Source organism: Nicotiana attenuata, unplaced genomic scaffold, assembly GCF_001879085.1.
Source record: "Nicotiana attenuata strain UT unplaced genomic scaffold, NIATTr2, whole genome shotgun sequence".
Taxonomy (NCBI): Eukaryota; Viridiplantae; Streptophyta; class Magnoliopsida; order Solanales; family Solanaceae; genus Nicotiana; species Nicotiana attenuata.
The window spans coordinates 44417-68558 of NW_017673869.1; the positions used below are offsets into that span (position 1 = coordinate 44417).

General features: G+C 33.6%; 2 protein-coding genes and 1 pseudogene across 5 annotated transcripts; 1 reads left to right on the forward strand and 2 right to left on the reverse strand.

Moving 5' to 3' along the window:
* Positions 1 to 489: 489 nt before the first annotated feature.
* On the forward strand, positions 490 to 6207 carry LOC109217498 (sulfhydryl oxidase 2-like). Of its 3 annotated transcripts, none has more exons than XM_019381754.1 (12): positions 490 to 876; positions 1820 to 1844; positions 2251 to 2343; positions 2629 to 2810; positions 3429 to 3498; positions 3592 to 3660; positions 3751 to 3824; positions 3919 to 4075; positions 4662 to 4702; positions 5101 to 5247; positions 5371 to 5862; positions 5970 to 6207. In XM_019381754.1, the coding sequence occupies exons 1-11, from the start codon at positions 653 to 655 to the stop codon at positions 5849 to 5851; spliced, it is 1563 nt and encodes a 520-aa protein (XP_019237299.1). In that variant the 5' UTR covers positions 490 to 652; the 3' UTR covers positions 5852 to 5862; positions 5970 to 6207. The 3 variants fall into 3 exon arrangements, with proteins under 3 accessions (XP_019237299.1, XP_019237300.1, XP_019237298.1); XM_019381755.1 differs by having other exon boundaries at positions 5371 to 5817; XM_019381753.1 differs by having other exon boundaries at positions 5371 to 6207.
* A 598-nt stretch (positions 6208 to 6805) lies between these two features.
* LOC109217500 lies at positions 6806 to 8621 on the reverse strand (annotated as a pseudogene).
* A 5892-nt stretch (positions 8622 to 14513) lies between these two features.
* Positions 14514 to 18860, reverse strand: LOC109217501. Of its 2 annotated transcripts, none has more exons than XM_019381756.1 (8): positions 18706 to 18860; positions 17606 to 17956; positions 16224 to 16295; positions 15962 to 16029; positions 15708 to 15858; positions 15244 to 15324; positions 15067 to 15156; positions 14514 to 14982 (listed from the first exon to the last, which is right to left on the reverse strand). In XM_019381756.1, exons 2-8 carry the CDS (start codon positions 17849 to 17851, stop codon positions 14899 to 14901), a joined length of 792 nt encoding a protein of 263 aa, XP_019237301.1. In that variant the 5' UTR covers positions 17852 to 17956; positions 18706 to 18860; the 3' UTR covers positions 14514 to 14898. The 2 variants fall into 2 exon arrangements, with proteins under 2 accessions (XP_019237301.1, XP_019237302.1); XM_019381757.1 differs by lacking the exon at positions 18706 to 18860 and adding an exon at positions 18597 to 18665.
* Positions 18861 to 24142: the final 5282 nt, after the last annotated feature.

A 24142-nucleotide genomic window follows, 5' to 3' on the forward strand; every position in this document is an offset into this window, starting at 1 on the left:
CGGAGCTAACGGAACTATCAAAACTCCAATCCGATGTCAAATACTAAAAAGTCAATACTTGGTCAACTCTTCCAATTTAAAGCTTCTTAGTTGAGAATCATTCTTCCAAATCAATTCCGAATAACCTGAAAACCAAAACCGACGATTCGCATAAGTCATAATACATCATACGGAGCTACTGATGCCCTCAAACCACCGAGCAGAGTGTAAATGCTTAAAACGACTAGTCGTATCATTACAATCACTTACAAAACTTCAAAAACAACCCAAAATTATATTCATATCCAAACACAACTCTAACTTTCAAATATCATTTTCATTGAAATTTTGTTTCACTTTTTTTTAAATTTTTTTTACCAACGCCCACTAAAAAAGTTGCAAAGTACAAACTGACCAAGAAAATAAACAAAAAAATAAAAATTGCTCAACTAACCAAAAAGAAAGTGGCATTTGGTACTTGTACTGACAAATCCTTTAAAAAATGTACTTTCTTTAGTTATTACCAAAATCAGATCAAAATCTTCCCCTAAATCTCTGAAACTTCTATAACTCAAATTTGACCTTCATCTTTGTCTCTTTCTCCCCCCATTTCTGTAATTTTTTTTTGACATTTAACCTTTTTTTTTCTTTCACTTTACACAAAATTTTGGTCATGACTCTTTTTCCTATATTTTTGCTATTCTTGATTCTATTATTTTCAAGCTTTGAACAATCAGTTTCAATATCAAGTGGATCTCAACGTGTGATTTTTCGATCAATAATAAATGAAAATAGCAAAGATGGTGACTTTGCTATTGATTTAAATGCTACCAACTTTGATTCTGTTCTTAAGGAAACTCCTGCCCCTTTTGCCATTGTTGAATTCTTTGCTCACTGGTCAGTTCATATAGTTTTTTTTTTAATTTTAATTTTGTGTCTATTTCTTTATTGGAGTTTTAAGAATCAAGTAAATGTTTCTTGGAGGAACCATGTTTGTTTGGTGGAGACTAAGTAAAATAAATAAATCTTTTTTTTTTCAGGTTTGTTTTGTAAATGGGATTTTATGGATGAGTTAGTTGTACTCTTGGGGTTATGACTGAAATTTGATGGCCCATTTTAGAATTTTTTTTGCTGGACTATTGATTTAATGTAAAAATAACATCTTTTTTGTAGCAAATTCTGGGATGTACATATTGTAGGTAGTTTGTATATAAAGTCTTTGCTCTGGGGAACTTCTTAATTTGTTTCTGTTACTTGGTGTAGTTTATAGGTTTTGAGGGGAATACAAAGATTGTAGCTTTTTTTCTTTTTAGATCAAAGATCACAGTTTTTTAAATTTTTTTTCTGATAAAAGATATTAGGTTTTCGATTTCTTTTTTGATCAGTAATACAGAGACTGTTTGAAAATAAAAATACAGAGATTGTAGCTTTGTGAATCTGGAGGGTTTGGTTTGACTAAAAAAACTTGCTTTGTTGGTCTAAAGGAAGCATGTGCTGGTTGGTAAAATCTTTCATTATGGTTAAACTTCAATCAATAAATAGTTGGTTATGTTCTTTTTATTTCACCAAACTAAGAATTGAAGGTTATTCACTGGTTTTCGCAACCGTTGGTTTGATATTCTCTTAGCATTCTTTAGTCAACTTGTTTTGCAATGAAGTTCTAAGCTAGTAGAAAAGATAAATGAATTCAGTAATGCTGTTTGTCTTAATCGAGGGAAAACGTAAAACATTACCTTTACTTGTGTTTTAACTTTGTAGTCATCAACTGATTGATCTTGAAGTTGCCAGAGTCTGTTTGCAGATATTTCGTTGTATTGAAGCACTTTTACTTGTCTTGCAGGTGTCCCGCTTGTAGAAATTATAAGGTATTACCTCTATCCCAAAATTGATGATCGGATTCAAATTACAAGAGTCAGACTTTGACACGTTTCAATGTAGATTTGAACATTACAACAACAACAACATACCCAATGTAGTCCCACAAGTGGGGTCTGAGGAGGGTAGAGTGTAGGCAGACCTTACCCCTTCCTTTAAGAAGGCAGAGAGGCTGTTAGGTCTTATATTTATAAAGTAATACCCATAGACTAATAAATGCATAAAGATACTAACAGAACAGATAAAAAGCGAAAACTTAGAAGTTAAAAGAAAATAAAGACTTAAAAAAACAAATGATGTTGAAGTCATGTTTCCAAATGGTAAGTGGGTAAACTGGGATAGACGGAATAGTTTTTTGCTGTAATGTTTCTCATAGAAGTAGCAATAATTTTGCAGCCACAATATGAAAAAGTTGCAAGACTCTTCAACGGGGCAGATGCTAGTTATCCAGGAATCATATTAATGACGAGGGTAGATTGTGCATCGACGGTATTGCTCTATGCTTTCTTTATGCTTCTAAGAAAATGTTCTATATTATAGATAATCTTCTTCTTTTACTTGATATGTTATTCTACGCCATTAGGAAGCACATTGATACCTTTTCCTTTTTTCTGATGATTTCCTGCGTTAATGAAAACTGTTCATCTTTGCTTAGGTCTTTATGATTTCAAAGTTGTTTCGTATCATATGTAAAACCATGAGTTATGCTCTTTCACACTTCTACTTAACCTAACTGATTTATTCCCATCACTTATCACCTTCTTGGCAGCACAGATAAATTCTAAGCTTTGTGACAAGTTCTCCGTGGATCGTTACCCGATGCTTTTTTGGGGCCCTCCTAAGAAGTTTGTTAGTGGTGGTTGGGGTCCAAAACAAGAAAAGAGTGAAATAATTCTGATTGAAAATGGACGAACTGCTGATGTCTTGCTTGGCTGGATCAACAAACAATTGGGAAGGTATAAATGATTGTTGTTTATAGGTTCTTTCCTTCTGTTTAGTTGGAGTAATTAGGGAGCGATAGGGAGGCTTGGGGCTTTATATATATCATGAACTGCGTGACAAAAGAGATCCCTGCATCATCAAATTTGACATAATGTTTCGGTCTTCTCTCCTTTTACTTGAATTCAACAACCACAATACTATAGGCTATGTCCTGTGGGATTTCAGTTGGATCTTGAAATTAAAAGAAAAATAATAGTTTCAACTTCTAAACTACCCGACAAAGATGTACGAGCTATTAACAATAGATTGGTAATCTCACCTTTCTCCATGACAATGATGCAATAATAAAATTACTAATACAAATATATGTAGTACAAATATATATATATATATATATATATATATATATATATATATATATATGTATATATATATAATATGAATGTAACTGAAGTTGAGGTTCTCCCTATGAAGAATGTAAAAGTGCAGTGTATTCTATCACAAGCTATTGCTCACGTTATCGTTCATTGTGTACTACTGCATGATAAGATGCTCCTTCACTTGAAAGTTATTATCTTATCTGTCTTTGACTAGCTTCTGCATTCTTCTTTCTGTCGTATTTAAACTCTCAGCTCATATGGCTTGGATGATGGGAAGTACGAGAACGAGCATCTTCAGACAAACACTTCAGATCCTGGCCAGGTTACTAGAGCATAACTTTGGATTCTTACATAAACGAAATTTAAGCTGCCTCTTATATACTTCTTCTTACTCCTGCAACTTTTGCTTGTGAAGATTGCCAAAGCTATCGATGATGTTGAGGAGGCAACATCTACTGCCTTTAGTATTATTTTAGACCACAAGGTAAAGGAATGAATCCTCTGTCTTTGTTAGATCTATAGTTTTATGTACGACCAACTTATTTTTTATGGTGTTAGTCCTCAATCCGTGCAGATGATTAAACCAGAAACTCGGGCATCACTTATAAAGTTTCTTCAGCTTTTGGTTGCTCATCACCCTTCTAGGAGGTTTTCTCCTATTCTTCGGTGCTTTTCTGCATTATTGTAGGCTTTTAGCAATAACCGCATTTCCCTTACATCTGGAGTTGTATACTTATAATAGGTGCCGGAAGGGGAGTGCAGATGTACTTGTTAACTTTGATGATCTTTGTCCATCATCTACGATGTTGGTTAACAATGAGGAAGCTGAAAGTTGTAGCAAAAATGGCGCGCTGGGAAATTACCAGATTTGTGGTAAAATTGTTCCTCGCGGATATTGGGTAGGTTACATAATTTAGCTTCTTTACTGTAGCTGATGCATCTAGTATTATTCAGTTATACATTTTTTAAGTACCTCTTCCCCTTGCCCCACTCCAAAGAACTCCTATTTTCTTTAGATTTTTTCTGTTTCTGTTTTCTTATCGAAAGAAGTGGTTGGCGTATCTTGATTTCTTTTGTTAATTCAATAACAACTTCTGCAACAAAGATGGAGTATTTATTATGTAAAACTTACTGTCAACAGAAGTGATGGTAATTTATGATGTAATACTTACTGTTAACAGAAGTGATGGTAATGTAAAAACTGTTTCTCTGAAACCATGGTAAAAAAGAATTACTCATAATAGAATATTTGTACTTCAAAAATTAAATGAAAATTGCAAAGTGCCAATCAGGACAAAAGCTTGTCGAGGGACTCTAATTTTCACTACTTTGGCGAAGTTTGTGAAACACTTAAGCTTATGAAGACATGCCATCTATATCTAGTATTATTAGATTGAAAGAGATCCTGTATTTTATTTTCATATTTTGTATAGTGCAACTAAAGCTGTTCAAAATTTGTTTATGAAAATCTGTTTTGTACTGCAGATGTATTGTCGTGGCAGCAAGAATGATACTAGAGGTTTTAGGTAATGGATCATTCATGTAGTCTTTTCTTCATACGTGTTACAAATTTCGTGATTGTATATTCGCTAAAAACTGTACCAAAAAAATATGCACAGGCAAATAGAGGGATTGATTCCTGCACATGCTTCTACACGCTACTGTTTGTCACTCGTTAAAATGCTTTTTTAGATTGCTGATGACTTTCTTCCGCTTATTTCCACCGTCTTTTGTCTTTCCATATCTAATTTGATAACTAGCACGACATACAACAGGTCAATCAAAGAGAAAGGCTGAAGTTTGATCGTTCAGTGATAATATGCTTCTATTAACATGATACGTTCAAAACTTTAGTAGAGTTGTTGTATAGATAAAATTTGCTCTAGCGGTTTCCTTAGCCCCATGACGGTTGTTTCTCTTGCAGTTGCGGTTTGTGGGTTTTGTTACATTCACTCTCCGTAAGAGTGGAGGACGGAGAAAGCAACATGGCATTTAGAAGTACATGTGATTTTATACACAACTTTTTTGTTTGTGAGGAGTGTCGGCAACACTTTTACGAAATGTGCTCGAGGTAAAATGCTATTGAGATTCTTTTTGTTTCTCAACTTATTCTTTTCGAGCATTACCTTTTTGATATCTGCTAATCCGAGTCAGGCAATGGTAACTGTTCTGTTTGAATATTCCTAATTTTCAGCGTGTCTACTCCGTTCAAGAAAGCACGTAATTTTGCTCTCTGGTTGTGGAGTGCTCACAACAAGGTCAACAAAAGACTAATAAAAGAAGAAGCGTCCCTTGGAACTGGCGATCCTGAATTTCCAAAAGCTATTTGGCCTCCGAAACAGCTTTGCTCCTCGTGTTATCTCAGCCCAAGCAAAACAAGTAAGGAAAATAATAAGATCGATTGGGATGAGGACGAGGTCTTCAAGTTTTTGGTCAGTTACTACGGGAAAGAACTAGTAACTCTTTACAAGGACAATGAACAGCAAGGCGGTGGTAAGACCGAAAAAATAGTTACCGAAGAGTTGGTAGCCTCGACAAATGCAGTTGTGGTTCCAGTGGGAGCTGCATTGGCTATTGCAGTTGCGAGCTGTGCGTTTGGAGCGCTTGCCTACATCTGGCGCTCACGACAAAAGAATCGGAAGTATAAATATATATACTCTTTAAAGAATATATGATTATTTTGTAGGTATAAAAAGAGCCAATATAATTGATATGTAGGATAGAGATTATAGGAGTTTCTACTTATGGTAGGTTGATATTCTTATCTTTTTTTCTCTTACCGGAACATTTCAGGCCACGAAGAAGCTGGAACTGAGTTTGTTAAACGGAAGAGATGCGCGCATCACTGTAATTATAGTTGATAAACAAGTCAAATGAGGCTTTATAGAGAACAAGTTGAGGGGATTGTATTGTATCACATGTACTGGAAATTCATATACTTCTTTCATTTGCCTATTTTTCCCAGACAGGGTGTACAGATTTACATTGTATGTTTTTTATTCTGCAAGTTGAGAAAGGTCACATACGGAGAGCCTTGGCGTAACTGGTGAAGTTGCTGTTATGTGACCAGGAGGTCATAGGTTCAAGCCGTGGAAACGTCTTGTAGAAATGGAAGGTAAAGCTGCCTACATTAGACCCTTGTGGTCTGGCCCTTTTCCGGACCCTGTGCATAGCGAGAGCTTAGTGCACCGGACTGCCCTTTTTAAGTTGAGAAAGGTCACGGGTGCTATTTGGTCTTGTTTGTGGAATGCCATTCACAAGTCAATTACACAGGTTATGCTGATAATGAATAGATCTGTCCCACTATGTTCATACTTTTTGGACATTGGTGGTGTCAAGGCCAGCTTACGCACCTTGACTGGTGGTGTCAAGGCCAGCTTACGCACCTTGACTATTCCATCGGGTACTAGTTACCTTTCACCAGTGGCGGTACCGAGAAATTGGGGAAGACCTAGTGCTTTTAGTTTTTGCTGGGATATGATATTAAATGGCACATTTAGATGTTTTAAAAACAAAAACAAAAACCCCTCAAATGATTATATGTTGTGTTCAAGTTGGTGTCCTCTCTTTCTCTTCTCACACCCTTTAATACATAAAAGTTGAAACAAATTCTATTTCTCAGAATAATATTTGATAGAGGAAGTTGTAATGATTTATGACATTTCTTAGCGCTTCATGTTTACAGTATCCTCCTTCTCATTGATTGAGCTTACATTTTTAAGATAAAGTCTGTATCTCTTTTCTAGTATGAATGATCCATTACCTAAAACCTCTAGTATCATTCTTGCAATACATCTGCAGTAGAACACAAATTTGAACAGAGCTTTAGTTGCACTATACAAAATAAAATACAGAATCTCTTTCAATCTACTAATACGAGATATAGACGGCATATCTTCATAAACTTGAGTGTGTTTTACAAACTTCACCAAAGTAGTGAAAACTATAAGAATATACAGTGAAGAAGCTAACTTGTGTAACCTACCCAATATCAGCGAGGAACCACTTTACCACAAATCTGGTAATTTCCCAGCGCACCATTTTTGCTACAACTTTCAGCTTCCTCATTGTTAACCAACATCGTAGATGATACAACTCCACATGTAAGGGAAATGCGGTTATTGCTACAAGCCTACAATAATTCGGATCATGGAATAACTGGTTTACTATCCCAAGCCTCTCTTACTTGGACCAATTCTGGACGGTATCTCTTAGCTGGAACTTCTACTTGTTCAGCAAATGACTTGTTTCCATGTTGACCTATGTGAAGAACCATTTGGTTCCATCTCTTTCGACATATCTCGCCAGGCCTGTGGTCAAGAAGATTGTCCCAGTCCACATCCTCTATGCAAAAAGTGCATCAACTAGGCGATAGTCATCAGTATCTGCCCATTCACCTTTGGCCACCATGGGTGATGTTAATTGGTCATACCACTTCAAGCAGCAAATTGCATCAGTTCTTGTGGACAATCTGTCACTTATGGCGCCCCAGGCAATATTATCCCGTAACATCCCATGCTTAGATTTCTTCTCTTCAGAAAGCTTCAGTTTCAGATCGGTGTTTACTAAATCAAACAAAGTCTGGTATTCCTCCTGACTCCATTGTCCTTTCTTCTTATTGGCCAGTTTTAGCCTTCGCATGAAACCGATGTTTTCCAAGTTCATCAGCCATCCAATTGTTCCCGTGCTCTTTGTGGAATTTTCGTACCATCTCGTACTCTTCTTCAGTCCATTTACGCGTCTCACTCCTTCGGAACAAGACCTGTGCACGATAATAAACCGCAGTATAAGGCCTGTAGGGTATAGCGCTCCCTATTTCTTTCCAGCAGCCTTTTACTTCAGGATTAGATCTAGAGTTCAAGATCTTTTGCAGCCCTTGTTCGCCCAAGTTATGTATATCTATGTAGTTATGAACAGCCTCTTTGACAATTTCATCTTCTAATTTCGAGAATCGTTTTCCACGCAGTAAATTTTCTTCCTCGGTTTCATGACTTGGATCACCGGATAAAGGGAAAATCTGAACATGACCAGAGAATCTCACTCTCTTTTCACTCTTTTCATGTGTAGGATCTTCAGAACCCTTTTTCCTCTTTCTGATATTACCAGTATCTGTTCTGCTTTGTTCTTCCATCTCTTCCACAGTTGAAGAAATATCACCTTGATTGACTTCTGCCACGATATCTGATTGCTCGGACACGGCAATTTCGGTGCCGTACCCCCGTGTCGACACGACACTGACACGGGTAAGGGTGTGGGATCTGTATCGGATCCGGTCAGACTAGATCCGGTGCGTTGACCAAAAATTTGGGGAAGGGCTCGAATGGGTGTGTTATACTGGAAAAAACCAGAGATATGGAGAAGGTTTTGTTGGGGAAGATGATGAAGAACGACGGAAGAAGAACCTAGGGACTAATTAGGAGTGACCAGTTTGTTAATTGATAAATATGTTCTAATATTTTTTTATGTGAGTAAACTTCATATATTACATTACAAATAAGTATATAATCTAAATAAACAAATTCTATTAATTAACCTAATAATACTATTTATAAATATTTTTCTCATAGAAAAGAGGGATAATTTCTAAATTAATTATTAGCATATTAATTTTTGAGAAATTATGATGCCCAGAAAAATTTATAAATTGTACTACATAATAAAATTGACCCCTTTCTTCTCCGTTATATGCTATGTTGTTACACGTATTGTAAGGGTAATTATGCAAAAGTTAACACTTTATTTCTTTTAAATAAATACTATTTTAAAAAATTATATTTTATAGATACCTTTTAATATTTATAGCAAAATATTTAATTTTGGTTACCTCCTACCCCTAAGCCACTAAATACGCTATTCAGGTACACTATTTTCTTTCTCTATCTATTTTGATACATGTCATTCTCTTCCCCATTCCCTGAAAACACGATTCTCAATCTCAAAATTCCTCTCACCCACATCACCTATCATTAGTCAAAAACCACACGCTCTCTCCTCTCTCCTCTCTCCTCTCTCCTCTCTCCTCTCTCTCTAGGGCGACATGGTAACTAAAATGCTGCCATGGATGCGCAGCCCTCTCCCCAGCTTCAAGCTGTGGGAGAGACGAACAAAAATACTACTCCTAACACAACATGTGCAACGTTATTGGAATCAAAACAACTTGCCCAAATTTCAACAAAAACAGATTTGAAACATGTTGATATCGTGCATGGTGTAGCCACAATAAAGTTTACAATGGACGAGATTAATCAGTTCACTAAAGAGGAGGGATTACATCAAGCTCTTGTGCTCAAATTCTATATATCACGCTGTATCAAATTCTTGTGCTGTAAAGTTTACAATGGACGATGCCTTATTGGATGGCTTGCAAGAAGACATATTTTGATTAGATTCGACAGATATGATGACTATGTTCTTGCAGTGGCTAAATCTGTTAACTACATATCCTTGAATGGGAAAGAAATCAGTTTAGATTATTTCCATGGACTATTGGATTTAACCCTAAAGAAGAGACTTCAAGAGCCTTTGTTTGGATCTCGTTTCCGAATCTACCGCCTATGTTGTTCGAGAAGAAATCACAGATCCATTGCTATTGATAAGGCCACGCAAGAAAGGTCTAGACCTAGCACAGCTAGGGTTAAGGTTGAACTTGATCTTCAAGGAAAGCTGCCGCAATATATGAGGATTCAATTTGTTGATAATAAAACTGGGAAGGTTATCGAGCACGTCTAGAAATTCAATTTGGGGCTGAGCAACTTGATTTTCTGTTAATATATTTCAATATATTTTCAATGTATCACGCTGTATTTTCATGTATTTTATTGTATTCATTGTCTTTTTTTTTCATTTTAATTCAATGTATCTCGCTGTATTCCATGTATTTCATTGTATTCAATGTCTTTTATTTTATTGTATTTCAATGTATCCCGCTGTATTCTATGTATTTCATTGTACTCACTATCTCGCTATATGCCATGCAATGTATTCATATATTTTTTTTAATTAATATAATTTATGTATTCAGATGTATTATATAATTTCTCTGAAGATTGCTATGTTTTTGGGGTATTTTTTGGTTGAGAATCTTTTTTATAACTGAAAATACAAAATTTGTGTATTATAATTGAGCTTGTTGAGTTGTATCAGGAGTCGATTATGTTAAATGATTCACTTTCCTTTTAAAAATAGTATAATCCCCTGTTTCACGTCGTAAATACAGTCGAATACAATAATCTATCGAGTTGTAATCTCATGTTTCACGCCATGAATACAGTCGAATACACTCGAATACAATAACTGATTAGCTGGACTTCCCTGATTCACGCCTAGAAATGCTACTGTATTCATGAATACAGTAGCTTAAATACATCAAATATATCTTATAACAACAGAAAACGTATCTACAATCCATAATATAGCAAATGGTATCTATAGATAGCTAATTACCACTAAAAGATATTGCTTTATGAAAATTTAAAATAATTTAGAAAAAATGTCAAAGAAGAATAATCGCGTTTTAGACATTACGATATATTTAGTTGTCAAACAATCACATTAACCAATCAAACGTGTTAGACATTTATTTCATTTTAATAGTTAAAATTTTGATATAACGAATTGCATAAAGTTTAATCACATATTTCTTCGGGACTACAACTTAACTTTATCCAGTTAACCATTAATAAAACACTACGATATATTTAGTTCTCAAACAATCACATTAACCAATCCACCGATCTCCAGAATATTATGCTGGACCGGTCCCTGTTGCAGCAAAATAGTGGCTATTTTTCAATGACTTTGCAAATGTTGGCTATTTTTGAATGACCAATCCAAAAACTAGCTAGCCCGTGCTATTTTAACTATATTTTTTGTAAAATATATGTCGATCTTGGACAAGGTGACGGACTATAGGTCCAACACACCCAATGGATTGGGCTTCTTTTTCAGTGGAGCTGCGGCTTTATATTTGCATTTTTGAGATGAAGGGTTTCTTGGGGGGAAAAGCAATGCTCGCTGACACTGGTTGAATTCTAAGAAATTAAAAATGTTTTGTGCATCAATGACCATATTTATAGGAGCTTGTTATTCATGGTCAAGAATAAATTCGTTGTTTTTTCTGATGTAGGATTAGCTGATGCAAGAGTAGAGGAGATAGGAAAGGAGAGGAAAGAAAAAAAAATGGGCACATTTTGATGCTTTTTAAAAATTTTAAAAAAAAAAACTCAAATGATTATATGTTGTGTTCAAGTTGGGGTCTTTCTTTCTCTTCTCACACCCAATATTTTGAAACAAATTGAATTTCTCAGAATAATATTTGATAGAGGAAGTTGTAATGATTTATGAGATATTTCTTAGCGCTTCATGTTTACAGTATCCGAGCTTACGTTTTTAAGATAAAGTCTGATTTAATTGTATCTCTTTTCTAGTCAATTTTTAAACAACAAACATTGATTGTGACAACGTAATGATAGATCAATTATCCACCTTTCATAATTAATATCATGTCCAGAACAGAAGGAGCGAATTTCTTTCTCTTTACTTATACAATTTCAAAATTATCACACAAAAAAAAGTCAAAAGTGAAACAATTTTTTTTTAGTTCAAATAAGACGCCTCCGAGTTAAAGGAGTTTCATGCACAAAAAAGAAAGAGAAAAAAAGTAAGGAGCGAGGCAAGGAGCAAGGTCTAATAAATTGAAGGCGGTCATTTTAACCGCCCGTGAAGGTGTTCATAAAAACCCGAAAACCGAATCAAATCGACTAAAAAACCCGATACTTTTTAGCTTTGGTTTGGTTTTGGTTTTAATAAAAAAATAACCGAAAAAACCGAACCAAACCGGCTATAAAAATAGCTATTTAAATTTATTATTACACCTGTATATATGTATATTTTTATATAAAGTTTCTAAAATTTTATGGTATATATTAGGCAATTATATTTTTAGTCTAGTTCTTTGCTATTATAATAATCTAACTCTTTGCCTATATTCTAGTTTGATTGGTAGTTTTCTTTTGCTAAGTACAAGAATTTATTTCATGTTAAAAATAATCGATTTTCAATTGAGTACTTAAATTATTCATCACTATTTGATTAAATTATCATCAATATATCTTGGTAAATGATAGATTTCTCAAAGAACAATTGATTTAATAGTGTTACATTGAGAATGTAGTCGCCAGAATATGCGTTTGGAAGTGTATGTCTCATATTTAAGAAAAAACCCGATAAATAACCGAAAAAATCGAAAAACCGACAAAAGCTAAATCGATAAAAAACCGACTTAATTGGTTTGGTTTGGTTCCAATATTTGAAAAATCGATTTACTTGGTTTGGTTTCTTTTTAGGGAAAAATCGACCCAAACCGAACCATGAACACCCTTACCTGTGATTTTTTTTGGTTTCCCACCCGGTGTCCGGTACCCGCATTGGAGCCCGACTATATCCGGATTCGCGCCGCGTAGGGCCCCTTTCGGGAGGAAGCGCTCCCTATCAAGGATTTTTTCATACCCAGGGCTCGAACCCGAGACCTCTGGTTAAGGGAAGAGCAGTCCCATCCGCTGCACCACATCCTTTGGTGGTCCCTTACCTGTGATACTAACACTCCGTTTGGATCATTGTTACCCATCGTTTTATAATGTATTGTATTGTACTGTATCGTACCGTATCGTTTTATAAATACAACGTTTGGACAGATTGTATTGTTTGCTGTTGTTAAATAACATTTTGCTGTTTGGTTTAACTGTATCGTACTGTACTGTAACTGATAAGTTTACTAAAATACCCTCAATTGTTTAGATATTAAATTTATCAAGAATTAAGCATAAAAATAATTTAAGAAAATCTCTTTCTACTAATTATCATCAAATATGTCTTATAAATAGATTAAGCAATTAAAGTCATGCAAATTCTAACAAAATAGGTGGAACGAGTTAATATTATTTAAAAAAATAATAATAAGTACACTCCATTCCTAACTGGATCATAATAATAATAATAAGACAAAAAATAAGATGTTAAAGAACTATGATAAAGAAAGGAACGAGAATTGACAGAACAAAGATAATTAGAATTGGAGATAAAATCAAATTAGGAGAAAAAATAAAAAAATAACGACAAAACACCTTTTACGTTATAGTTGGAAGCGGCAAAAGTTCTGGAAAAAAAAAAGGAACAAAGACAAAGTGGGTTATCGGTTGGAGATTTAGAGTTTAAACAAAAAAAAGAAGATAAAGGGTAAAATATAATTATGGAGTAATAAGTTAAGGCATAATTGGAAAGAAAAATAGGAAACAATCCCACCACGCCAAATCGGTTGTTTTAAAAAATGGGATTTTTCATTGTTCCGGAACAACGGATTTAGCAATACAATACAACCAATTTTAATGAAACAATTAAAACAAACATTGTTCTGGAATAACAATACAATACGATACAATAGGTAACAACCATCCAAACAAGCTGTAAGACCAATAGGTTCAAAATAAATTTGTGCCGCAAATATTAAACGATCTAAGTATTCAAATCCATAAATTCACTACGAAACAAGGCCGGAACCAAGCCCTAAATTTGAGACTTGTGTCCTTTATTTCATTTATGAATAAGGCTGGTCAGCCACTTTTCTAGACCAACATCAATAATTTCTCCTAAATCTCCTTAGTTTCCTTCTTTTATTTTTAAATCCTATCTTTTGCTTATTTATTTGGTGAGCTGAACGAGTCAAAGTTTTTAATGTTTGAGTTAGTGGAATTAGGAACTTCCCCCCTTGACCACTCAAAGAATGAGTCCTTCACTTTCAACATAAAAATTGACACTTTCTCTATATAGAACTACATGGTTCCTTAAAGGCTTCACATTGTCTCTTCTTTCCCAAATAATTAGATATAATACATAAGTTAGGCAAATAGACATACCAATTTCAGAAATGCTAGAAAAGATTGCGTACAATATACATTGAAGCAACTTGTGCACGAGTAGATCATTTATATACTGTCAAGGAGTGCGGTGAGATAGTTAAAATTTTCTCACCTAACCAGAAGTATCGGATTTGAGCTCTATAACTAAAGAATCTTTCCGACTTTAATGGAAAGCATTTTTCTCTCCCTTGGCGGGTAGGACACTAATACAGGTTAGTCGGACCAGTGAGTTTCAGATACAGAATGGTTAAAGCATTTTTCTCTCCCTTGGTGGTAGGGCACTAATACATGTCGGGCCAGTGAGTTTCAGATACAGAATGGTTAAAGGTAGGGCACTGATACAGGTCGGTCGGACCAGTGAGTTTCAGATACAGGATGGTTAAATTCAAAAAAGAAAAAACAAGTCATTTATAAAAACTAACCATTCACCATAAGCAAACCAACTTTTTTTGGGCTAGCTTTTCTATTCCATCAATGTGTTCATATACATAGTTGAACTTAACTGACTGTACAAAGATTTCTGACTAATTTACAACCTTGAAACCTTACTAATTGGATACAGGGAATCTTGTTTTTTTCTTGGTTTCTTCTTTTTTGATTTTTTAATTTTTCTCTGCCTCTACATTGGATATTTTTTCAATCTACAACTTCTTTGACAGCTGATCCATCCTTCACATTCTGAAACACCAACTGCAGTACGCGCATGTGTATTCTTTTCCCATTCATCCATCCTCTCTGCAGCAATTTTTATGGAGCAGGACGCTGTAATAATAGTAGAGTAAACGTGACCTGACGTATATCTGGTACTTTCAAGGGGCGTCGATGATAGGAGGTTGATGTGACAGTATCACGGGGCCAGATTCTTCATCAGACGAAGAGATGGGCAAAATAGCCTATATTGAAAGGATGAATAGTTTAATTACTCGGACATAGTATATTGGGGAGGAACCTAAGAGAAAAGATGCTATATCACTCACCTGCTGGTGTTGGCGTCTGTGGCAAGACGTCACTGCTTTCATTATGATGTAGATAGGCAAAACAATGCCGGTAATCCTTAGCATTAGTAGCTGTGGGCAAAGGATAATAAGTTAGATACAATCTGGTGCAAGTGGACGACAATGTGAATTCACATTTTCTCTAGCCGAGTACCTTACCATGACCAAAGGGAACGAATAGTCCCCCCCTTGATTCACTATGATGGGAAGAGTGTGCCGTAAAACTAGAAGCAGCATAAACTGTTAAGAAAAGAACAAAAAGAGAGAATTAAATTGCTGCATATAAAGTTGAAATTTGACTAAAGGGTATCTCCACATTTGCGGAGTACAAAGAAACTGTTCCAAATTCCAATTGAGTTAGTGATACTATAACCAACACAAGAAGTGGTGGGGGATCACATTGATTTACTTGTTTGTATAAAGTTTGGCCAGACACGAATTCTAGTGATTAGAAAACCACGTGCTCTTTTCATCATTTTGTGTTTGCTTATCTTGTTCGGCCAACATCAAATGCACTAGTATGTATGCAAATATATATATATATATATATATATATATATATATATATATATATATAGAGAGAGAGAGAGAGAGAGAGAGAGAGAGAGAGAGAGAGATTATACAATTATTGCAACTGAACGACAACACATCATGCTTCTTGATGTAGAAACCGCATAGTCATCATAGTCAGAGTTGATGAAATCGCGATCAGTTGAAACCACTGCTATCAGACGAGGATTATTCAAGTCTCTTCTGACAATTCCCCAATTTCCCCTGATTAAATCACCATAAACATGGTAAGCTAAAAGCTATATGGAATACGGAACAGAATATTTGACGTCCTAATAATTACAACAAGAAAGACGAAGAAGGATACCTGAAATTCATCGGGATGCCTCCAAGTCGAAAAATTGGAGGTGGTGCTGTATAACCAGGCCTAAAAGGCTGTAATCGACACAAATCCAACATAAGGATATTAATTACCAACATCAACTGAAGAACCAAGCACATGTTGTACGACAGGAGTGAACCAAAATTGTAATACATCTAACAGGAAGGATGGAGAAAAGGTTGCTTTGGTACAAACGCACGTTTAGCTTGTAAGTTTAACATAAAGAAAACTTAGAAAAGTTGCCCACCTGATGGCATATCTCACAAATGGTATCACCCTTCTCATTACACCACCTTTGCACGCATCTCCGATGTGCATACTGAAAGAAAACCAAGCATCCCGTGAAGCAGTTGCAGAACACATTATGAGTAGAAGATAAAATAAATTTTTTAGAAGAAAATAAAGAAATTTGGGACAAGTGGAGAATAGGTAGGAGAGTCTCAAGATCAAAGTTAAGATGACATGCAACAAGTTATTATATGAGCATCACAGGAGAATCAGACATTAGAGAGTACTTTGAAGAAAGTACACAAGTGAAAATCCTGAAGCAAAGGTCTCTTTTTCTGCTTCCCCCAACTTCTCTTCCATTTAATACCACATTCTGGCGAGGCAACTGGTCAAGTTTAAGAAGTCTCGCAAATGACAAACTCTAAAACTACTTGGAACTGGGAAAATTACAGTAGAATATACGATAAGTTGGTAGGAATAAGAAGATAACTGATTCAAAGACAGAGGAATTTCTCATGCCAACTAAAGCCAAAAACGCAGCAACATCACCAATCTTCTCTATTAAGCATCTGTACAGAAAACTAGTTGAAAGTTCATTGTCTGGCTTCTTCACAAATTCCAAACATTAGCGTTCATTTTTCTAAATCTCCTATTTGTTTTTTACTTGCTCCACATTGTAGGAGCGTTGAAACAGCACTACTCCTTCCCCAACTCACCAGGGGACCAATCCAAGAAAAGGTAGAGGGATGATTCTAGAGTATTTTCAACACCATCCATGTCATAAAGTGCGATTTTACGACAAGGATCTATACAGATTCCTTTAAACTTTGAAATCTAATTAGGACTAACGTAGTCAGGATCTTGAGATTTTGTGATGTAAAACAATCAAGTGCTTGGCTAGTATATTGCAGTAATAAATTGTCACCGAAAGTAATCACGAAATTAAACCTGAACTTGCAAACATTTAAGTTAATCAAAACCGATAATGGAAGGAACAAAAAGCTACAGGCACACAACTCTAAAACGTACTTGTAACTATATCAACAAAATCTTTCATTCATCCAGACTTGTCATAAAACAAAACCAGTTCCTAGATGGCTTATTAGAAATAACATGTGCCTGCGGAAACAAGTAACCGAATGGCACACCAATATATGAGTAGTAGGAACAAGAAAAAGTAACTGTGAATACTAACAACATAAACTAGCTCCAATGACAGAAAAATTAGAACACCAATAGATAGCACACAACAACAACTAAGCCTCAATTCCAAGCAAGTTGGGGTCGGCGATATGAATCCCCACTTTCCATGTCGCTCAATTTAAAGCTCATCTCTATCCAATATAGATAGCATACTATATACAAATAGAGATTGAAGAATAGCAACAAGGCTCAACAAACCTTCAAGCTACCACAGCAAGAGCAAGGAGTCTCCATATTCGAATCCACATCTTCATCTTGACATATCCTGCATTCGACCATCTTCCTAGGAGTCATGAAAGGATCAGATTCCTCTCTAGAGCAATCAGCTACTGGATCGTTAGTCGCCGATGATGCTAGCTGTTTCTGGTTTCTGCTTTCAATTGCAGCCTCCAAAGTTGATTCAGTTAGCAACCGATCAACCAAAAACACAAAATGATCTCCCATCTTTTTTTTTGTGTCAACAAATATCAACTAAGCACACACTTTTTCGAAATGTGATGTAACAGAAACAGTGATGCCTTAAACAATCAGCTTTCCACCAGAAATTGCCTGAAATTAGAAAATAACAGCAAACAAGTTGCCTTAGCACACAAAAGTTGTTGCAATCAGAATTGTCAAAATACCAACCAATTATACAAAAAGTACTTTTTTAAAATAAAGGGTCAGAGTATTAAAGTCATAAAGGAATACCAAATGGCTAACTTCCAACTACAAAACTATACCTAAAAAAAGGTATAAGGTTTGAAATAAAGGACATACAACTTTAATTCAAAAAAGCATGACAAATTTGAATCAAAGACAAAATAAGGAGCTTAGATAAAGAAACTTCCTAAAGGAATCAAAAACACCAAACAATTAAAGAAAGTTACAAAAACCAAAACCAAGAAGAATAAATCCAAGCAAAAAAAGAGAAAGTACATGTAAATAACAAAAGGGAATCAAAAAAAGATTGAAACTTGAGAACTCCAGATGGAAAAAAATTAGCTTTTGAATAAATTTCAAGCTATTAAGACATAAAAAATCAAATACCAAGCAGAATAAAAACAAGTTAAAAAAAACATGCAAATAACAAAAGGGAATCAAGAAAAGGTTGAAACATGGCAACCCCAGATGGCAAAAAATGATCTTTTGAATAAATTTCAAGCTATTAACACACAAACATAAAATTAAAAAGAAAAAAACAAAGTACCCAGATGCCAAAAAGTGATCTTTGAAATGAATATCAAGCTATACCAAAACAAACATGAGAAAAAATTGAGAATTTAAGGGAATATACTGAGGCAAAAAAAGAGACTTACAACAAGGGGATCGGATATCTACAAGCTAAGAAAGCTCTCTTTGTAACTTAAAAAAGATCTCTCTCTTTTGAAATGAAGCAAGAGATTGAGTGTCTTGGTCTAAAATTCAAAAGAATCACAGAAATAGGAAATAGGGTAATATAGTATGAGGATATTTATACTATAAAAATTAAGAATTTGATTTGAAAAAAAGAGTAAGTAAAATAATGAACAGTATCTTTTCAATTTTCGAGCCATTCAAAACGTGTCTCCTCCCCTTTGTTTCTCTTTCATGCTAATCACCATTTTTTTAATATTAACACATTCTAAATTGCTTATGGAATAATTTTCATAACTCAAGTTACCATTGATTTAGCGGAAAGAAGTTTTCAAAATTAAAATTTATAAAATCTTACCCAGGAACAACAATGTCACAAGAAAGGTTAAGTGAATTAGCTGTAATGTCAATTGAGAAATAATTATTAGGAGTTACTGATTTGAAGAAAATTAAATAACTTTATATCTAAGAAAAGTTAAAAAAATAAACTTCAAATAAATAATTAAAAAAAAAAATTAAAGTTAAGACCCCTCGTAAAATTTGGCTTTAGGCCACAAAATTCGTCGGGCTGCCCCTGCCACTTCCTATACACAAGGACTCCCCTAGAGAAGGGGAACCTAGAATAAAATTAAAAATTTGAAGTTATTAGTAGCAGAAGATAATTTGTTTTATTTTTAAAATTAAGAAAAATATTTTTAATGAAGACATGATCGTATAAAAATTTATATTTTTATTAATATATATAATTTAAACAGTTCGCAGATCTTACCAGTTATCCCTACCTTGTGAAGATACAGAGATTATTTTCGATGATCCTCACCTCATATCAGATAAAATTAATCTATTAATTTTATCTTTTTTTGTTGTCTTTGTGGGGCAGTGAATAGACAGGAATCGGTTTAAGACACCAATAAATGATTAAGTTAATTAAATAATGAAGTTGAAATAATTTCCATTTTTCAGTTTCAAAATCTATGATTAATGCAACCCATCCCCTAATAATAGTTTCATTAATGTATTGATTACACACTTGTAGCTTGATTGGATTAAATTATATTCTTTCCGTCCAAGTTTACTCCCTCTTTTTCAAAATAGATTTCAAATAGTTTTGTAAATCAAGATTTTGGCAATTTCTTTTTTTCTAATGGTCATATTAAAAGACGTTACATTAATTATGTAAACAATTTAAAAAGATTTGGAATAAAAATCACATGATGATGCATGTCATTTTCATTTCTTTTTTGGTTGAGATAATGCATGCGAATTTTATTTCCTAAGTCTGTCAGTGTTGTTTTTTATTTCCTATGTTATGTACATTCGTTTTGTATTTGAAAAGGAAATTAATGAGAACGTGAATTTAAAGCAGAATGATAGGAATTCACTGTGATAAATAGCTGATAAGTTTGAAGTGCTGAAAAGTTTTTTTAAGGGCTGAAACTGATTTTTAAAATAAGCATTTACGTGTTTGGATAAAAATGCTGAAACTAATAATAAGCAGTTCATGTGTTTGATAAAAAAGTGTTGATAAGCTATTCTTTTGTTAAAATAACTAAAATACCCTTGAATTTTTTTCAAAAGATTATAAATTAAAAAAATTCTTTGTAAAAGAAATAATTAACAACAAATATGGAATGAAGAGAAAGTCAAGAAATTTATTTGGAAAAATTTGATGAGTCAGAAAATATTATTAAGGATAAATTAGTAAAAGTGTTAGTCAAACTAAAACTGCTTATAAGCTGAAAAGAAATAAGTTGGGGGTGACCAGCTTATGACTTATGACTGATTTCAGCTTATAAGCACTTTTGATGTTTACCGAACGCATAAATAAGCCAAAAGGTGCTTATAATTGGTCAATTTCAAAACATCGAACTAACGATCGAGATAATCCCCGTTATAAGTTAGCATATTACAAATAATTACTACTGAGATTTATATACTCGTTACTTTTTCTTCTTTTTTATTTTCTTTAATTATGGGGAAAAATACATTCCCTAAAAATAATTATTAATAAGGATTAGAGGAATAAAAAGCTGGTTACCAACCAAATTATTCTAATTAATTTAATAGTAATTAATATGCTTCGAATCCAATTAGAGAATTTTCAAGTAAAATTATGTATGCAATAATAATGCAAAGCCTTCAGGAAGCATCTTCAGAGTTGACAACGCAGATTAATTAAAAACTATATTCAGTTGTATATTGTTATCCATATATAGAAATAGAACACGTTGAAAATTCTTCCATTGCAAGTCTACTTTAAAAGAGCATTATCCTCTTTGGATAATAATTAATAAGCTAGGATAATTTTTTTTTTTTGGTTAAAGGGTGCAATTCATTAAAAAGTACTACCCGTTAGGGCAGAAAACACTAGCATTGTTACTAGGGGTATACTAATAATTCCCCCTCCCGGTGGCCATTGTTATAAATATTACGTTCCAAAACTTGTCTTGAAAAGACAGTTCCTACGATGTCTGCCCAAAAAACATATGTAGCAAATACCGAAAGAACTGCTGTTACCAAAATAGTATCAAAAATATCCTTCTCGACACCCTCCTTTGCTAGTAAGTCAGCAACTTTGTTCGTCTTCCTTTAACTGTGTTTTACTGCCACGTCTCCTAGTCTTTGGACGATTGAATAATTAAATAAGGGTCAAATAAATCTATAGAAAGTTTGACTACTTTTTTAGCAAGTTGGTTAGCGCACACATATATGTGTATAAGTATAACCCTATATAATCGATGAATAATATATATATCATTAGGAAAAATAAATTGTAAATTTGATCGGCGATTTATATAAAAATCCCTATTTGAATACAATATGCTACCAATAGATTGCAGAGAATTTCGTGATCTATATTATTTTAATTAGTTTGGCTTACAACCTGATTGAAGGAAGATATTGAGCATTTGTCACTTGCAGTAAATCGTTGATCCCAGAAACTATTTCTTTTTTATTTTAATTATCTGAAACTCAATAACGTCTGATTATTCTAAATCCACTCTGCTTATGGCCTATTAGGGAGCACCTTTACCTGCAATGAATTTTTATTTTTATTTTTAGGATTCAAACTCGAAACCTCTTATTAAAGATGGAGAGATCTAATTAAACATGAACATCTGTCAGGAAGGGGCGAAGCCACCTTTTGCTAAGAGTAGTCAATTGACCACCCTTTATCAAAATTTCAAGATTGTCTCTTCTTTTCGGCCATTTCTGGGGATATATTTTTTTTCCATTCTTTAGTTTGATTTAGTCAAATACTAATTAAAACTGTCTCTATTTTATACTTTACTTTATCCTTATCTACATGGTCATTTGGTTTATCTTACTAATACAAATGATTTCAACATAAAATTCTACATAAATATTAAGAGTATTATGATTGGCTGGTAATACACAAGTAAAAATAATGGTTGTCCATATAATTTAATACAATATCTGGTTGGCTTTATTAAACTCCGCATTACCTAATACTCATAGTTATTATGCAAGAATTTACGTGTTATTTTAAACATAATTGAATATTAAATATAAACACATATATTAACAATACATGATTAAGCATAACTAAAGACAAAACAAATTATTAAAATAATTAATCCTTAATTTATTCTCCACTGCATACCAAGCTCTGCATTGTTACTCACTGCATAAATAAATTGTAACACCCTCATAATTAGTCCAAATGAACGTCCAAATGGTCCCACAATTAATTAAATGAATAACATGTATTTTTGAAAAGATCAACTTTGTAATTCAATTGCAATTACGAAAGCCAATTAATTTTGAAAAGCCAATTATGCTTCGGTGTACCAATTGGTTAGTTGGCTAACTTTTGGGGTGTATTTTGTAATTATCCGATCTCTCTAAATTTGGATTGTACGTGTTAATTTGAGAAAGAAACTAAAAATAAAATAAGTATTGTTAACTTTAAAGTCATAGGTCTCTCATTGGTTTGGTTGATAACCTTCCCAAACCAATAAGGAATCTTCCAATTATTTTATTTTTTTTGGTTTCCCACCCGGTGTTCGGTACCCGCATTGGAGCCCGACTATATCCGGATTCGCGTCGCGTATGGCCCCTTTCGGGGGGAAGCGCTCCCTACCAAGGATTTTTCCATATCTCATGCATGAAGTTAATTTCATCATGCTTCCCTCATTTATTTTCGATGTATTATTACCCGTATTGCAGCTAGAATTTTTACTAAGAAAATTCAAAATATAAAGATATAAATATACGAAAAAGCTAAGAAAATATATATATATATATATATATATATATATATATATATTAATAATAATAATAATAATAATTTTAACCTTATATTAATTGAGGGTAATTTTCCGACAAAGAGGATTTGAATGAACCTCCCCCGCCCATAGTTTGGTCAAAATTTATTCCCTCTTCTACCTTCCTCTCCTATACACTATCCACGTGTCCATAAACTGAAAAATCAGAAAAAAGAATGTTCTGTAACTTGGTCCTTCAAATTAATTCGAAGAATTAATAATAGTTTTAATCACTTTCAAGAAGGCCTAGAATTTTTAAGTCTTTGAATTGATTCTAGTAATTCAACCTCTTGATTCAACGATATTCCTCTAGTTTTCTTCTACTCATTCTTTTTCTCTCTCTTTTTAAAATAATTTTTGGACCACAGAAAATATGGAAATGCATATATGGTAAACCAACCATATATGCATAGAATAAAATCAGGTTTAAACAAATTAGGTACGGTTGACCAACTAGTTTAGGACATTTAGGTATGCATGTAGTTGCATGCAAAGAATCGTAGGAGTCATAGTGCTGACAATAAAGATATTTTTATAGGTACCCTAGATTAATTCTTTTCAATACACTATTATTATTATTATTATTATTATTATTATTATTATTATTATTATTATTATTATTATTATTATTATTATTATTAACAGGGGCAGAGCAAGAGTATTATGCTATTAATTATAGCTTGAAGAATTTAATATTTTTTGCTTATATTTTAAATTTGTATTAAAAATCTATTAAATATGTATAAATAGTTGATTGTGAACCTCAATAACTTATAAGACGAGCTATGAGTTTTGTGATAAGTTCATAAACTTCAAATCTTGACTCCACCTATATCATAAATTATTAAGTATCTAAATAATAAAAATATATAGTGTTATAGTTATCCTTATTCTAATCCTTTCAATAAAATATTATTGATGTTACAAAAAAGAAAAAGGTTAGTTAACAATAACTACATTTATAAGAGCATTTAATTCCACATAACTTTTATTTCTTTGATTTTTACTTTTTAGCGACATCGAGTGTTCCATGTGGAAATAGACTCTGAGTGCATGGTCCAAACAAGGGTGGATTTACCTTAGGTGAAGCGGTGTCACGTGACACTGCTAC